The 18,928-nt window shown below is 43.8% G+C and overlaps 1 protein-coding gene across 1 annotated transcript in view; it reads right to left on the bottom strand.

Annotated features, from left to right (window-relative positions):
* SLC25A24 (solute carrier family 25 member 24) overlaps positions 1-10,400 on the bottom strand; it is a 36,815-nt gene extending 26,415 nt beyond the window's left edge. Inside the window, exon 1 of the mRNA XM_077824051.1 lies at positions 10,093-10,400. Coding sequence (XP_077680177.1) covers positions 10,093-10,278 — 186 coding nt within the window. The 5' untranslated portion in view covers positions 10,279-10,400. The remainder of the gene's footprint in view (positions 1-10,092) is intronic.
* Positions 10,401-18,928: the final 8,528 nt, after the last annotated feature.

Here is an 18,928-nt window from a genome sequence, read left to right as displayed (position 1 = left end):
GGATTTGGGGCAAGAATTGGGAATTGGTCCTGCTTTGAGCAGGGGGTTGGACTAGATGACCTCCTGAGGTCCCTTCCAACCCTGATATTTTATGATTCTATAGGGGGGAATTGAGAGAGAAATGTGTGAGGAACTTCATGGGTAAACTCTGTATTATATGGATTCAAAATGTAGTTACCGTCTGCTTTTGGAAAGCTGTCCAAATTTCTGTTCAAGCAGTTGCTGCAGCTACAGTCACTTCTGAAATGTTATTATCCAGGTTACATCATAATGAAGAGGCACTAATTTAGATTAATTTGGTCTAAAATGCTGCTTACTTCACCAAGAAAATTAAGAAATCAAGAAAATTAACTGAAATTAATAACAAAACTATGTGACATTTATGTGGCTTTTAGGGGCGGGGTAGGAGGTTGCTTTTTTAATAGCTGAAATAAAAGGGGGAAATGCTTTCTATGCTAGAAACATCTATGACAAGTTTCAATCTGATTACACACACACACACACATTAGCTTTGTGGCATTTTAAGACACTTAAAATAGACAATTATCAGATTATATACAGACTTAGCTATGCATTAATAAATATGGAGGTATAATTATGCATTTAAACCTCCTCTCAGACAAAAGGAACAGAACTAAAGAAAATGCAAACCTCAAAATGTTTGGTTTAGCTGAAAATATTTCTAAATAATTTTTTGTTTTTGTACTTTTTATGTTATATACATTTCAATGTTCTGTAATGTTTTCAGGTCTAGGAAAGAGGTATTTAGAACTAAAACTGGACTTCTGGGTCACTTGCTGGTTTATTTTCAGGGCATAAAAGAAAAGTCATTTACTTGATAAAATGTGGATATTAGTGCAAACCAATTGCTGAGAGGTAAATATCATTGGGCTTGATTCTCATTTATACTAAGGCTCCTTTACATCACTTTGAAAGTGTAAAGGGGCCTTCATGGGGGTATAAATGTAATTTACTCCCACCTTAAGGCCCCGTTACACTGTCCCAGCTATGTAAAGGGGCCTTAGGCCAAGTCAAAAATAAAAAGTGAAGCTGATCCAGCTGTATCTCTTAGGAAAAATCCACACCCTTGAACAACATAGTTAAGCAGACCTAACTCCTGGTATAGATAGTGCTTAAGTCGACAGAAGAATTCTTCTGTTGACTTAGCTACTGCCTCTTGTGGAGATCAATTAACTTCTCCCATCACTGTAGAGAGTGGCTACACTGAAGTGCTATAGCAGGGTTAAGTGTAGATATACCCTTAGTGTAAATGAGTATCAGGCCCATTATGTCAAAATATGATTTTAAATAAAAGTACTTCAACCCAGACCATAAATTGTCACTGGAACTTTGAATATTCAATCTGATAACATCTCACTAGTCTTATCTAGATATATAACAAACATCCAAATAATCTGCTATCATTCTGAAAACTAACACCTGAAAATTCTTGTCCATCTTCAGCTTTATCACAAAGACTGATATGCAATATGATGAGATGAACAAAAATAGAACTCGACATGTAAATGCACTATTTATGGGTTGCTAGTTTAACACCTTCCGTGTATTCTGAATAGATCAGATCACTGGAGCTACACTAACTTAAACCAGCTGAGGATCTGGCCCAAGTTTCTCTCTCTCATTTAAAAAAGAAATAAGTATCTATTTTCCTTTTGCTACTCTGCAAAAGGATTTTTTCCACTATTCAGAATGACTGTGCATTAATGGTATTATTATAATTAATGCTGTCTATGGAAAGCCATATGATACTGTGGCCATATTGCATTTCCTCTTTGTTTGACTTGAAATAGTGTGTCCATTTGGCTTTTGTGCAACTTTGTAATGTGATCTGTGCCTCTACTTGATTCTGGGAAGTAGCATATACTACAAACTATAATCAGTGACATTCTGGCAGCCTTTCGTATATATGCACATTTCCAATTTTTAAGAAGTCTGGGTTTGGTCTGTTGCAAATTGACAAGATGAAGGACAAGCAGACCATCAACTCATCATGTTTTTATTAGTGTGATCTATGGGATCATCTTGTGAGATAGAATAATTTATCTTTAAGGGCTGTGCACATAAATACTCATATACCTACAATGTTATTTCACTTGCCAGAATGTTTGATCAAATATTGGAACTGAATAAAGTTGAATGAGAAGACAGGGAAAGAGGAAATACCAGAGCATACCATATAGTTCATTATCCCAAAATCGACAGTGACCTTTATCTGATGCTTCTTTCGAAGAATCCAGATACTTTATCACTCCTTTTATGCAAGAGGCCAATTACATAATGCTTTAATATAAAAGGGAAATTAACTACTTGAATGGTTCAAGAAGAAACTTACATCATGAACCATGAGATTTATCATCTTTTCATAGGCCCCAATCCAGCAAAGACTTATATGTGCACTTAATTTTATGCACTGAATTTAGTGCCATTTATTTCAGCAGAACTAAACACCCACATAAGTCTTTGCAGAATTGCAAAGATTGCAAGACTGTAAGGGCAAGGACTACTTCCCCACATACATTTGGATAAAATTGAGTACATTGTGCACACCACTGAAATAATATTTATGTAGGTATAAAATTAGCCAGCACAGCTGCAAATAACCACGCAGCCAGAGTTAGTTCACAGAAATAAAACAGCACTAAACTTGGGTCATGTTAGTATGTAATAGGACTTCTCTGCAGACAAGTAGTGTTAGTCAGGAATAACATTAGGATTTTTGTGCAAGGAGGAAGTAATAAAATTCAATGACAATCTGGTCCTTTAAATTTTTTCAAAGTTGTTGCGTCAAAGGCATTTGAATTATTTTCCTTTTTCAATAAATGTATCATGTCTCTAATACAATTAATCTATCCTCCAAGCAAAATTTGGAAATAATGAAGATAGCTGTCTTTTCAGTATCGCATTAACATTTCCTTACTCAGCATTTCTGTCATCCTTTACTGAAGGATATTGTGAGTGTGTGTTTCTGTACCCACAGATACAGACCATTATCATTCAGACTTCTAATTTTACTAGCAAGATGCAGTTTTATGAAGAAATTTGCTAGTAAAAGAGTGTAAAAAAAATCAAACAATATTTTTATGGAAGACTTCAAAAACAGCACCAGGTTGGATGAAATTTGCAGTGCTGCTTGTAGTGTGACATATGCAGCATCAGATAGAAGGTTTGTCTACACCTTGGGCATATCTACACTACAAAATTATGTTGACCTAAATTACATCAGCATACAGCCGTCACATTAATTATATCGCTTTTGCACATCCACACTATGCTCTCCTTGTGTCGGCAGTGCATGTCCTCATCAGGAGTGCTTGTACAGACCATACTGTCACTGCAGTGCATTGTGGGACGGCTTCTGAAAGCCGGTAGAAGTCGCTATAAGCAATGCAGAGTCTATACTGATACTGCATTGACCTAATTACAGTAAAAGCTGTTTTATCCGGCACTTCACCAAACGGAAAGCTCTATAAACTGACATTATTGAAATTCCAGTTTATACTCCGGTTGGAGCGGGGTCGGCAGGGGGTTGGAGTGCAAGAGTGGGTGTGGAGTGTGGGCTCTGGGAGAGAGTTTGGGTGCAGGAGGGGGCTAGGGGCAGCAGGTTATGGTGCGGGAGGAGGTATAGGGTGCCGGATACAGGTGGCGCTCAGCTCAGGCAGCTCCTATTACAATATAACTGCGCCCCACCCACCCACCCCTCGGGTAAGCAGTTTAGCACTGTATGTTGCTAGCGCTTGTATATGTAGTGAAGTGTATTGTGGGAAGGGTTGACCAGGCCTTAGAGCTTGTCTACATCAGTGCAGCTGTGCCTCCGTAGTGCTTAGAAAAGATGCTATCTACACGAATGGGAGAGCTTCTCCCATCAGCATAGGTACTCCACCTCCCTGAGAGGCAGTAGCTATGTTGACAGGAGAAGCCCTCCTGCTGACATAGCACTGTCTACACTGAGGGTTATGTCGGTATAACCATGTCCCTCAGGTTGGACTGGTACACATCCCTGAGGGACATAGTTATACCAACCTACATTTGTAGGGTAGACCAAGACTTGAAGTGAAGCAAGGCACCAGAACAAGACAATTCTACTTTGTTTAGACTCGGAAAAGGGCAGATGAAACTGAGTAGCTACCTAAACACAGGAAAAGAGCTGGAGGTGAGGCTGCCTGTGGCTCTCTGAAGATAGCCTTAAGCCGTTTCTGATTCACGCTATTTGCAGAGTAAGGATCTGTCTATACAAACAGCACTGCAGCAGCAGAGCTGCACCACTACAGCTACACAGCTCTAGCGCATCTGGTGAAGACGCTCTATGCTGATGGGACAGAGATCTCCTGTAGGCATAAAAAAAAAAACACCTCTGTAAGCAGCATAAGCTATGTTGGTGAGAGAATGAGCGTAGGATGGGCTTGCAAATGCAATTTAATTACTGCGGCAGCTGTATGCTGACGTAACTTAGGTTGAAATAATTTTGTAGTGTAGACATGCCCAAGGTGTAGGGAGAAGCTCTCTCGCTGTGCACATGAATGCTTATGTCAGTGTATCCTGTGTCACTCAGAGGGGTGGAATGTTCACACCCCTGAGCAACATACATTTTGCTGACATAGGCTGTACTGTAGAAGTAGCCTAAGTTTAAAACAATTAACATACAGGAAATTGAGTGCATTCCATATGTATTTCCCACCCTTGCATGGCTCATGGAAGGTACGGTTTTTCTGGTTCTGTTTTGTTTTTTAATTTTGTAGCAACTAAAGGAAGGGAAGACAATTTCTGCTCTCAGTCACATCACTGTAAATCCAGGTAACTCCACTGATTTCAATGGATTTATTTCCAATTTACACTGATGTAACTGAGCAGTACTTGGCAGAGAGATTCTCAATCTCTACATTTGGTTCATCTTTTCCATATGTAAAAGTTACCAAGCAAAATTGGAGAGACTGACACAATTATTAGGAGGCTGCCATGATAAAACTATTTTACTTATAACCTTAGAAATGGCATTTTGACTCCCAAGGTTTTCAGTGCAGTAGGTAGGTGTGATGGTGCCCCCCCATAAGGCTTTATGGAAATATGCTTATGAATGTATATATGACATAACTGGAATACATTTTATGCTATATATGCCATGTAACATATCTATGTAAAGGTTATGATCTACTGCATATATTCATCCTATTTGTATGCATGTGAAATTGTTGTATTCGGAGTTATGAATATTGGCTGTATACTTGTCTGATTTTAAATAACCTTAGTAAGGCATTTGGTCAGCTTCTTTAGAAAGGAATTTGCAAGTTCAGTGCCCAATCAAGAAGCATTTAACAAACAATGGATGTTGCAAGGCTCCAATCCACATAAGAAATCTTCCTGGAGACATTCAAGATACCATGTGTGAAGAGAGTGGTCACTTTGGATGGGCTATTACCAGCAGGAGAGTGAGTTTGTGTGTGGGGGGGTGGAGGGTGAAAAAACCTGGATTTGTGCTGGAAATGGCCCAACTTGATGATCACTTTAGATAAGCTATTACCAGCAGGACAGTGGGGTGGGAGGGGGTACTGTTTCATGGTCTCTGTGTGTATATAATGTCTACTGCAGTTTCCACGGTATGCATCCGATGAAGTGAGCTGTAGCTCACGAAAGCTCATGCTCAAATAAATTGGTTAGTCTCTAAGGTGCCACAAGTACTCCTTTTCTTTTTGCAAAGACAGACTAACACGGCTGTTACTCTGAAACATGTGGGCAATGGCTGCTGCCTGTAAAAACTGAGTCATGCATTCACTTTGGTGAACCTGCTCTGGATCTGCACCCTCACAGCTGAAAACAAAATCAATCCCTCTGATTTGGAGACCATATGACATGTTTCCGTCTCAAAAGTGCACTTCCTGTGTTTTTTTCCTGTATGAATATTAATATATGCCTTGGGTAATGACAATATAGAATATGAATGAATACCAAGGACAGTCAAGAAGCTAAAAGCTCCTTTAAGTAATCTTTTATTTATTCAAGATCAGCTTGAAAGTGATGAGTTTTAAGAATACATACTATATGTAACATCATCATTAGGCCACTTTGTCTTGGTTTCCCATCCCCTTTGTAGGATAAGTGTGCACACGCGCACACACACCAGTTTATTTCCGTAAGTGGAGTCCAAATCAATAATGCATGGCATTATTAAAAAAAAAAATATTTATTTCACATAATAAAAATGAGAGAAATGCACGTTACACTATGGTTATGTTACATCAGGGGTGGGCAAACTTTTTGGCCCAAGGGCCACATCTGAGTGAGGAAATTGTATGCAGGGCCATGAATGTAGGGCTGGGGCAGGGCGTTGGGGTGCGGGAGGGAGTGCGGGGTGTGGCAGGGGGTGTGGTGTGTAGGAGGGGGCTCAGGGCAGGAGGTTGGGGTACAGGAGGGGTGCAGCAGGGAGCTCAGGGCAGGCGGTTGGGGTGCAGGAGCAGTGCGGCAGGGGGCTCAAGGCAGGGGGTTGGCGTGTAGGAGGGGTTCGGACTCTGGCCCGACACCGCTTACCTCGAGCGACTCTGGGGTGGCAGCGGCGTGCAGTAGGGTTGAAGCAGGCTCCCTGCCTGCCCTGGCCCTGTGCCACTCCTGAAAGTGGCCAGCATGTCCAGTCATGGCTCCTGCTGGTGGGTGGGGCAGACAGCTCGGCCGCATGCTGCCCTCACCTGCAGGTACCACCCCCAAAGTTCCCATTGGTCACGGTTCCCTGTTCCCGGCCAAAGGGAGCTGCGGGAGGTGGTGCCTGCAGGTGAGGGCAGTTCACAGAGCCCTCTGCCCCGCCACTGCCACTGCTTCCAGGAGCGGCGCGGGGCCAGGGCAGGCAGGGAGCCCTACTGAAAGCCCTGACAGGCCAGATCTAGCCCACAGGCCATAGTTTGCCCTCCCTGTGTTACATAGAAGTCTGAGATATATGGTAACTCCCTACTTAACGCCCTCTCGCTTAACATTGTTTCGATCTTACGTCCCTGCTCCATTACAGAACATGCTCGTTTAAAGTTGTGCAACGCTCCCCTATAACGTCATTTGGCCGCCTGCTTTGTCCACGGATGGCAGCCCCCGTACACGCCCCCCTCCCAGCGCCTACCACCCGCCGGCGGACCCTGCGGATGAACGCCGCTAACCAGCTGATTGCCGTGGGCAGGAGGCAGGGGAGGGAGGGAGGGGGAGGCTCTGCGCTGCGTCCTTGCTCCTCCCCCCAGCCTCCTGAACCCCGCAAGACAGCTGATTGCCGCAGGCAGGAGGAGCAGGGGGAAGGCGCAGCTCCTCAGGGTCCACTGGCGGGTGGGAGGTGCCGGGTGAGAGGCTCCTCTCTCTCCCTGATGTTTATGCCTGATCAGTGCATTGTGGGTAGCTATCCCACTATGCAACTGACTGCAGGGTGCTTTGGGAAAGGTTTGCAATGCCTCATGGGGCAGGTACAACATCACACGATGCAGGTTTCTTAATCCCATCGTTCCATGGGCATCCTATTAGATTGCCAGCCGCTTTTTCAACTGAAGTGGGTGGTGGGGAGGAGAGTGTGCGACAGGGAGTGGGTGAGGGGGACGAGATAAAGTATGTGTTGGGGGAGCGTGTAAGAATGGGGGTAGAGTGTATGTGAAAGTGTATGTGTTGGAGGAGAGTGAGCATGTCAGCATATGGTCTCTAAATTCGGACAGCCGCCGGATGCCGGGGGCATAGGAGAGCTGATAGCAGGGCTGCCAGCCTGTTTAATACCTGTATTAAATTGCTTGTTTAAAATTGTTTAAAATATAGATAATGCTTTTGTCTGGCCAAAAAAAAATTCCCTGGGACCAAAACACCCCCTCCTCCCCATTTACATTAATTCTTATGGGGAAATTGGATTCGCTTAACATCATTTTGCTTAAAGTCACATTTTTCAGGAACATAGCTACAACATTAAGTGAGGAGTTACTGTACTGTGTATGGTTTCAGAGTAACAGCCGTGTTCGTCTGTATTCGCAAAAAGAAAAGGAGTCCTTGTGGCACCTTAGAGACTAACCAATTTATTTGAGCATGAGCTTTCGTGAGCTACTGTATAGAGCTATTTATCTTGCCAAACTAATCTCAGGTTTGATAGCAAATTTGGAAAGTCAATACAAATTGAAGATAATAAAAACAAATGCAAACTTTTAAGATTAGCTATCCTAGTAAGGCCAATCTCACCAGCTTTGGCTAACAAAGAGATCTAATTAAAAGTCTCATACTTTGAACCACATGTTGCCTTCTCAGAAAAAAATCACCTTACCATAGATGACTCTTATCCATAGAATTATGTATGATAAGCCATTTCACAATATATCCCTAGCCATGGCTAAAAGAGAGTAATAAATAGGAGTTTCCTTTTTACATCTATATGGGACCAGATTATCACCTGGTGTAACTCCGAATAGCAATATGAAACTCAGTGCAGCTAGGGTGATTTTCACCAGCCAAGAATCTGGCCCTGGTATTTCTGTAATATAGTCAGATTTTTATATTCATAAATGAAATTATATCACTGACAGTAAAGGGCATGCAAGTGCAATGGGCCAACAAGAACACCACAACACAGTGAAGTATGAATGTTTTGGGGTTGTGTGTGTGTGGAGTCATGGAATGTGTCCTAAAAACATATAAACTAAAAAAAGTATTTTAACTCTCCATTGCCCAGGCCCAGGCCAATCATTTCTACTTGCATCTCCTCTTCAGTAGCCAGTGCTAATGTTACACCTCTCTGACACCGAAACTGAAGGTGCTAAAACTTTTCTTACCTGCTGCCCAAGAGGAACTTACACTGCCATGACTCAGATCATGCAAGCAGAGAGATGCAGATTGTGCAGCCAGGGCCAAAATCAGCAATTCATTCTCATTATTATGCTGGGCCTGGAATGTGCTATCAGGTATCATGCAAGAAAGGGTTGCGAGATACCACTGTGAGCAAGACCAAGCCCAACTGCCCACAGAATTACCAACTGCCAAGCTATTAATAAAATTTTGACTCAGGACATTTAATCTATTTACAGCCTTACAGAGAGCCTACATGATAGTTCCTACTATAAAAGCTGTATACTAAGGAATTAAACACACAGGCCTCAGTCCTGAACTAGATGCACACAAGCATACCACTATGACAGCACAGAGTCCCACTGAAATGCAGATCCATTTGCAGGATTGGGGTTATAAAGAGCTAACAACTCCAGCAATCCTGGCACTTTATTTAAAAAATTGTCTGGCCTAAGAGATCTAAATTAGACATATTAAAAGGAAAAACAAAATTGTTTCCCACTGGAACCCTGACAAAAAGGTTTGCACATTTTAAGCCTGTCTCTCCTTTCACCTAGACTATTGTAATTCCACTGACTTCAAATGAGTTACTCCTGATTTGCACTGACACAGATGGGAGGAGGATCTAGCCCTTCTTATACAAGATATATCTAAATGTAGCAAAATTCCTTCTGAAATGTAGCTCCATTTTGGTTATATGGCCTGCTTCTTCTAATGGGTTCGGCCTTGTACCCCACTGCAGGGCAGAAGGGATTTGAAATGGGCAAGAGAGCAAACAAATCAGCTGGCTTTAAGAGCAGGGGGGAGGGACTGCCTGTGTACCTTGGTGCAGGGCATCAGAGTTCAAACTGCTGACCAGAGTGGTCAGGATGGGCATTGTAGGATACCTCCTGGAGGCCACTTACAGGATGGAAACCAAGCGTGGTGTCTACACTGACACTTTGTCCAACTAACTTTGCCGCAAAAAGCGCTACGCCTCTCATCAAGATGATTTTATTTTGTTGGCAAAGCAGGAGGGTTTTGCCCGCGGGAGGAGCCTTGCAGTGTGTACACCTTCATCCACTGGTTTGTTGACAAAAGGTGCCTTTTGCCAACAAAACTCTGTAGCGTAGACAGTCTCCTGGGCACGCTGGGCCCCGCTCTGCACACCGGCCAGAGGCGAGTGGTCACTGGGGACATCGCACTCACTACTGCAAAGGCCAGAGCCTGCTGCTCACGGCCTCAAAGCCCAGAGTTTTTTCACAGGATTCACCTCCTCTCACACACACCCCGGCCCCAGCCCCACCCAGCCCCTACCTCTTCTGCATCTCTGCCCAGGGGGATGCCCAGGGCTTTAAGGCCCACATGGAGCTCGGCGATGTCCACTCTCCCGTCTTCATTGAGGTCCAGCTTCTTGAAGAGGTTCTCGTACCTAGAGCTATTATTGTTGGCTTCCTGGCAGGCAGCCTCGGGGAGCAGCGCGCCCCGCAGGAACCGAAACATGGTGGCGGCGGGAAGCGGGCCGGGGACGCAGCCAGGCAGGCGGAAGGAGAGACCAGAGCCGAGCGGGGAGGCAGAGCCTGGGCAAGCCCGGCAGGAGCAGCCAGTGAGCGCAGCGGGAAAGGGAAGGGCGGCTCCCCCTGGCCCGGGCGCCCTGGCCACGGGCTGGGCGGGGCGTCGCTCCCCTCCCTGAGCAACGGAGCCGGCTGCTGGGCTGGGCCAGGCGAGCTGGGGAAGCCGCCGCGGTGACGGGTGGGGGATGGGAGAGCTGCCGCGGGCGGGGCTGCTCGCGGAGGGGAAGGACCAGCCCGTGCCGTGTCCGCCCCTCTCGCCTCAGGCGGCTCCTGGCCCCCGGTGGTGGCGGCGGTGGAGCGCGCGGCGGCGGCCGCTATGAGTGACACAGGGAAAAGCCGGAGAAGAAGGATCGCTAGGGGAAAGCTGCGCTGGGCGAGGCTCTCCTGTCCCTGGGAGCAGGCGCCAGGGCCGGAAACCAGAGAGTGCTTAACATCACCTGTAGGCAATACAGGGAAACCCAGTTTAACTAGTTTCAGAGTAAAAGCCCTGTTAGTCTGTATTCGCAAAAAGAAAAGGAGTACTTGTGGCACCTTAGAGACGAACCAATTTATTTGAGCATGAGCTTTCGTGAGCTACAGCTCACTTCATCGGACGCATGTTTAATGTTTTGCCAGTTTAACTAGAGTTCACTGACACCCAGCTACAGCCCCCAGTACAGTACCAGTGTGTGCGGCGGGTCAGTGCTTAGCAAGGTGGGACCCTGCAAATACAGTGGTTACTTTAAACTTTATTCATCCCCCTTTTCTGCTGTCCTTGGTCTTTCCATTTATGGTGACTCTTTTCTTCTGCATAGGATTGGAGAGGAAGGATGGTCCAGTAATTAGGGTGCCTTGGGACTCAGTAGGCCAGCGTTTAATTCCCTGCACACTTCTGTGATCTTAGATTAGCCTTGTACCTCAGTTCCTTGTTTGTAAAATGGATATCATACTTCACAGGGTGTTGTGAAGAGAATACATTAAAGACTGTGAGGCACTTAGATACTGTGGCAACAGAGCACATACAGTACCTCAGATGCATAGGCTTTTACATACTACACACATCAACATTGAATCTGAGCACTTATGTGATACTAATTTAAAATAAATATTATAAAACACAATGGGAAATAAATGGTTAAAGGGAAACTGCCAGGTTGAAGTTAATGCTTTACATTACAAAAATAAAAATAATTTGCTATAGCCAGTTTACTTTTACTTCTTGCACTTTATGTAACTTTGACAATTAAGATAGTCAGTTTCATTTTGTTTGTAGACTGTTTCACTGTTTCTCAGGCAACAGCAATCCTGCAATAGTTGCAAAAACTGTAAGGCATTATATCCAACCAAAAAACACCTGTTTAAATTTCTTTCTATGAGTAGTACGTTTTATTATTTTTCTTTTTTTAGCTAAACTCTACATTTTAGGTCTAAATTACCTGCCAATTGACCAAATTCTCTCTTGATACACACACATACCCTACTAAGGTTCCATGGCTGTAACTGAGGGCAGAAAACTAGTGTAGTTTTAATTAATAGGATGTATCTGGTCCCAATATAAATGACAGTTTTTGTCATTGATTTCAATAAAAGCAGGCTCAGGACTTGAGATACTAACCCAGACTTATTTTATTTGGAATTTTGCTACTGCCAAGAGGCTGCAATTTATAAGTTAATATAGAGGGAACGTTGTCACAAGTTATGGAAGATCCAAATGAAGAATGACCAATAAGATCAATACTCAAACATGGTGACATTTACTGTTAAGTGGAGTGGTATTGCTTTTCTTACTCTTACTACATGGAGCATTCATCAAAAGGTCTTTCTTATAATCATTGAGGCCCCAATCCTGTAAATTTGTGCTTAACTTTAAACACAGCTGCTCATGTGATTAAAGTCAACCTTATGGCCAAGCATAAGTGGTTGCAGGATTGGACTTTGGGTAAATGTAATTGCAATGCTGTACCAACTAAGTATACTGAAATGTGTACTTGAGGAAGTAGTGTTTTCTTCCCAATTATTTCATACCTCTATTATATTCAAAAGTCACTAATGATAATTTTCTTACAAATAATGTGGTTCTATTTTGTGATAGGAGAAAACCCTGTCCTTAAAATTCTTTAGTACATTGGAGAAAGAATGGAGTAAGAGTAGTCAAGCAGAGGATCCACAAGCCATCCTGCTTGCTTATTCTGGAAGCAACGGGTTCAGAAACATTCCTTATTGTTATTCCAAAAGGGAATAATTTGTACACATATATCTCCTGAACCTGCTGCCAAGGGCAGCATATGGACAGAATGGCCAAGAGTCTGGCCATGCTACCAAAATAGCAGACCATATCCCACATGGATCATTACTAAGTCTATTAGCCAGGTTACTCAACTAGCACTGAAGGAAACACTGTAAACATTCTGTCTAGCTGCTGCATATATGTAGGGAAGGGGATTCCTGTACTGTTATCCACCCTGCTCCCAAGTACCACATGCACAAGAGAGTGCAAGAGTTGGCCCAGGGATTGCATTCACTATATTTGTTTAGCTTATTTATAAACAGAATCTGAAAAATGTGTTTGAGATTATAAACTAGCTTTAAAATAGAATCTTAGTCTACTGCAGTCTGCCCTGACATATTTATCCAGTCTGACTTGCATTTTAAGGTCATTTTCTGATTTTCTAACCTATGTGTGTGTGTTCTAACTTAGCTGTGTATCTGAGTACACAGCATGAACCATGCATCTGCCTTTTGGAAATCTAAGACACATTAGACCATTGTAAGCTCTCAAAGGCAATTCACATGGGCCAATGGCAAAACAAAATGTAATCAATCAAGTTTTTTCCTCCAAAGCTTCTATTGTCCGGTGAGGAAAATTAATCAGCTTTAACAAATCAAAACCACAATCAGAGAGGGGTTGAAGGAGGATGTGCTAACAAGAAGCATGAGCAAACAGAAAAGCCAAAGTCCCTGCTCAAGCTAAAAAGTTCCTTTAACATCTGGTACAACTATCTGCCTTGTACAGTACAATGCAATCCAAAAATGACTACAACAACACTGCATACTAAGGAAATATAGAACTCCAGGTTTCAGGGCTGGTTCACTCAATTACTGTTATTTATTATTTATATTCTGGTAGTACTCAGAGTTTACCATCCAAACAGGGCCCCATGGTGCTAGGTGCTGTGTAAGCAGAGAAGACAAGGTCCCCAGTTCAAGGCTCTCTAGGGGTTAAAGAGATCATTGGAGCCTTACATTACTAGGGAAACATGTTGAAATCACAGTAGAACATTTAGTACTCATGCTCCAGCTGTGGAGTACAAGATGTTTTGTGCTGACTGAGAGCTCTGTGGAGAGAGCATGATACCCCAAGGGAAAAATACACACCCCAGTTCTGGACACATTCCTTATTTGCCCCTATCTGCTGTGGCATCATAGCAGTCTGAGGAAAGCTGGGGAGAAGGTCATACACTAAATCTCGAATACTTGGGTCCAACTGATTGTTTCTGCAGGGGGCCCCATATTTGTTTGAGTTGGCTCTGTTGTAGTTTACCCCATTTCATTTAACAGGGTACTTCGGCCCTTTCATTTTATTCTATCGTTCCATGCCAGCAAGAGACATGCACAATGAGTCAGCTCCCTGCCTGTTACCCAGGCTTTAGAGGGCCTCTCTACCCTGCCACAACCATTTGAGGTTGCATTTCAGAATTTAGGAATGGTAACACTTGTTGGTTTTGCCATCATCATTAATTGATTCTTTTTATTTATTTTACTTTTATTGTATCGTAAAGGCCAAAACAAGGACTGGGTTTCTATTGCTATTCATTAAGGAACACATTTAATTAGTCCTTCCTTTGATTATTGTTAATGTGCCCAGGTGTAAGGCCAACACCATGCTGCTTTAGCAAGATATGACTTTATTTCTTGCAACATTTTGGAGTGCATTACCACAGAAAATATATTGTCGTCCCCAAAGCTTATGTAATACAACAGCCACAACATGCATTAACCTTTAAATACAAGTTATATGTTATTTATTCCATATTATCTATCATTTATGCAAAGGCTAATTATTTTTTGCACGATCACAGAATGCTCTACATCAGGTGTGAAGAACTTTTTTTTTTTTGAGCAGTGCTACTAAACAATTTTTCTAATATGACAGACTTGCATCTGACCTCTCACCAGTTTTATACTGGTGTAATTCCATTAACTTTCATGGACCTACACCTATTGATTTACGCCAATAAAGGTGAGACGGGATTCAATCCCTCTATGCTTTCACTGCAGCAACAGAAGACGTTATAAAGCTATAAAGTGTTTTGAAGCAAGGTCATTGTTAGTTATTTCTTCTGGTGTACTGTGTAAGATAATAGAACAAGTACTGTGCTATATAGTGTATGAATTAGAGTTGCCCCAAAGTGAACACAGAAACATCTGGATCATAAATTAAAGTTGACCTCAGGCAACTTTAACTTACAAGCTGAGCCAATAAGTCATTCCTGTGCTCAACATCACCTAATCATTTCCATATGAGTAATAAAATTGCATGTAAATATTCACAGGAATCTGTTGGCATTGACATTTTCCTAACTGTACAAAAGTAGACACTACATTTTCTTAAATTACTACACTTAGGACATATCTACGCTACAAAATTATGTCGATCTATGTAATGTTGGCATACAGCCGCCACAGTAATTCACTTTTCCGTGTCCCTACTATGTTCCTTGTGTTGGTAGTGTGTGTCCTCATCAGGAGTCCTTGCACTGATTGTACTGTCAGCATAGGGCATTGTGGCATGGCTTCTGAAAGACAGTAACAGTCGATGTAAGCAATGCAGTGTCTACATTGACACTGCATCAACCTATCAATAATGACTCTATGCCTCTTGAGGAGGTGAAGTTATTAAGTCCGCGTAGTGGGGGAGTTACATTGGCAGGCATCAAATTTTAGTGTAGACACTTACATAGTTAGATCTAAAACTCTGCAGTGTAGACCAGGCCTTAGACACTGATTTTTACACATGAAATGTTTTCTCCTAATGTATATTAAATCAATCAAATAATACTGTAGCTAATGAAAATACATACAGGTTTGTGTAGTAACAGCACCTTGCTATAATTTATTTAAAGTCCCGGGAACATATGAGTTCAAAGACACTATGGCACAAAAAACAGCTTTTGATTAAATTAAGCCAAAGGAGTTGACTAATCATCCTTACACTGCAATGTGGAACTTGAGTCAGACTTGAGTATCTACACTGCATTTTAACCCTGAGTTAAGAAATTTCTGACCTGTGTTCAAACCTAAGGCTCTGGTGTACACACTGCAGTGCACAGACCTGAGTCAAAGTAAACATATCCCTAACTGCCGAGGGCCCCCGTCACACTCTAGCCCTAGGAACATGGTACACTGTGGGGAAACTTTACTGCCCATCCTGTTTCCTAACTGTGCTGGTGCTGTTGATGGGACTCAGGTGCCCATAAGAAGCATAATTAGTTCCTTTGGTGGCTGGCTCAGTAGAATGACTGCAGTTGGAGAAGACTTTATAGTGAACTACCGTCTAATCTGAGAATTGGTCTCTCCACCTCTAGGCTGAGTCACATTGTCAGGAAAATGCCCGTGTGCACCTATTCTGAGGATAATTAAGACATCAGCCTCCAGCCTATTAAAATGAAACTTTGCAATTCTTAATTTTTGAAATAGGATATTAAATATTTTTGTTTGGTTGTTTTTTATTTATTTTTGTCTGTTTGTTTTGAAGTTTGACATAAAATGTAGGTTTCAGAGGAAAAACACACATACACCCCAGCCTGGCTGCTACTTGCTGCAGAGCGTTAAAGTGCATCCCTAGGGCTTGGAGTGCAATATGCTCCAGTACCCTCTGGGGATCCCTTATCCCTACCCCTGCTGCACCCCAGGAGGCAGGGATACGGGATCTGTGGGAGGCTGTGGGGAAGGTTTGGGACTGGCTCCCACTCACCACCCTGACAGTCCATGCAGCCTGGGTGCCCCTGCCCACGAATCCCTAGGGAGGAGTGGGGGGACCCAGGAGCAAGGACCAGAGAGCAGAGCTGGGACCAAGTGCTTCCCTGCAGGCAGGGGGGAGCAGCAGGGATCCAGGGTTCAGCACAGCTGGGTGAGGGATGACTCACAACATTCCATGTCTGGGAGCTGCCTCCTGCATATAAGCTTTGCTCCCTACTCCTGGCAGGGTTGAACCGCGCTCAGCCAGGCAGCAATGGTGCTGCTGGCTGCCTGCAGTGCTGCTCCTCTGCCACTGGGAACTCTGGGATACATCTGGAGGACTTCCAGGACCCGAGTCAAGCCAGGGCCATGTGCACACAGGAAAGCAATAGGAGTCAGATCCTAGGTCCCTGCTTACCATGGGCTTAGACCCTCTAGACCTGCAGGGTCCTGAGACCCTGGATCTGAGCCCTAGGTTAGCACAATTGGTGTGTGGAGGCAAGGAGGGTTTGGCTTCAGTCCCGGCCCAAGCTGGGCTTACATTGCTATGTAGACATACTCGCAGGGGTGGAGAGGCTGAGGCTGAGTAAAGCCAGGACCCAAAGTTCAAGCCCTATTGCTTTGCAGTATAGATGCAACCCCACCGGACTTATGCTCTGAGAGCTGCCAAAAGTATTCCACGATCCCATGGGTCAACTTTATTTGTCCTCTGGATAGTCAAGTTTGGTGGACAGTCAAGTTTTCCCACACTATACCACAAACAAAGGGCTACAGCAGCCACAGTTTGGGAGGATGCTAGGAGGAAGTCTGGCATATGGGTGGTTGGACTCAGGCCTGCATAATGAAGTGTAGTGATGGTGAACTGGACTGGGCAGCAGCTGAGATGGTATAGCTAACCAAGTGAATACAGACTAGTGAGATGTATGTTACAACTGGATCTGGTGGTGTGGGCTTTGCTGAACTGGAACGGAGCCAACCTCTTCACCACCACTGAGTCTATTTGAATTCATGAAAAAGGCATTGGTGGGGTGGGCAGGGATTGTTTTGTGATTATGAGTTCTGCACTGCAATAAATCAGGTAATAAATAGTTAGGATTGTGGGCTAAGCCATACCCCTAATACTGTTTGGGGTCTGCTCTTTTTATATAAATATGATTGTTGTAACTTTCCCAAATAAAAAGTATTTTTGGTTTCACATTCCCAAGGGCTCCTGTATGCTTGCAAGTGGGGAAAAAAGCCTGTAAAGGTGTCCGTGGGATTTAAATTTTTAATTCCCTAAATCCTGGGAGACAGAGCAAGGTTTGGCGGGGGCTTGACATTTTATTTATTTATAGAAAGGGTCCCTTGAACCCAACTGTGATGGGGTTTACCTACCCCGCACCAGCCCCCAAAGGGTTAACTATGCTTTGCAGTCTGAGGAAGCCCTGCCCCTCTGATTCTGGTGGGCATGCTCAGTCTTGAGGCAGAGTATAAAAGGAAGCAGCCCAACCCAGTCTGGGTGGGTTGCTGAAGAGGGAGGATGTAGACTCTTTTCAGTGAGCTGTTCAGGCCTGGACTACAGCACAATGGCATGCAGCACTCCAGATGGACCCCAGGAGAAGAGACTGTGCTGGCAGGAGCTAGGCTACTTGAGGACTCCAGAGACTTGGGGGAACCATGGAGCATTACTGGGGGAGAAAGGATAAGAGGCAGCCCAGGGGACTTAGACTTTTCTCCAGTAAGTGAACCAGTTAGTGTGTTTTGGGAGGATCCCTGCTGACTCAGTGGTGAGCATTCCCACCAGGGCCCTGGACTGGGACTTGGAGGGGCAGGGAGGGCCTGAGTCACCTTACCTTGGTGCCACACACCTCTAGGTAGTGCCCCACTTCCTCAATGAGCCAATAGGTTACATGGTACCCCAGAAGTAGGTGCCTTTATTGACTCTGGCCATTGGGCAATGCTGCCCTGACTATTGTTTTATAGTAAGGGTCATCAGCATAGGATCTAAAAGGCTGAGTATTGCCTCTGCCCTTTACTTTGACCACATGTGACTTGACACCCCATGACACCAACCCTAGTTACTGTCATTGACAGATGGCAGTAAGGTTAAGTGCATTTTACCTCCATTTTATATCCACTTTGCACAGGTGGAAATAACTACACAAGATAAAGTAGTAGAGAATTAAGCCTATTGCTGCAAATGGAGTGATTCCAGATTTTTCACTAGTCTAACTCAGGGTATGTCTACACTACAGAGGCTATACTGGCATAGCTAAGTAACCATGGCTATGCCAGCATAACCCCATAGTGTAGATACAGCTTACGCTGATGGAAGTTGTTTTTCCATTGCTGTAGGAACACCACCTCCTTGAGTGACAGCAGCTATGTCAATGGACACATTCCTCCATCAACTTAGCTGTATCTACTCTGTGGATTGGATTGGCACTTTAGAAGATGTTTTTCACACACCTGACCAATGTAGCTATGTTGACCGAACTTCTAAGAGGAGATCAAGCCTAAGAGGGGAATTGATACCACAGATTAGTGCAGAATGTCATCGAACCAATACATTGTGGTTTAAAATATTAATGCAGAATGGTTCTGTGACGGTGTGTACCAGTGTCTGAGGCCCCTGGAGGCCTTAGGCTCTTACCACACTCCGT

The sequence above is a fragment of the Eretmochelys imbricata genome, chromosome 8 (genome assembly GCF_965152235.1).
Source record: "Eretmochelys imbricata isolate rEreImb1 chromosome 8, rEreImb1.hap1, whole genome shotgun sequence".
Lineage (NCBI taxonomy): Eukaryota > Metazoa > Chordata > Testudines > Cheloniidae > Eretmochelys > Eretmochelys imbricata.
Note: the sequence above shows the minus strand (reverse complement) of the source record. Positions and strands in the feature narration are given on the sequence as shown.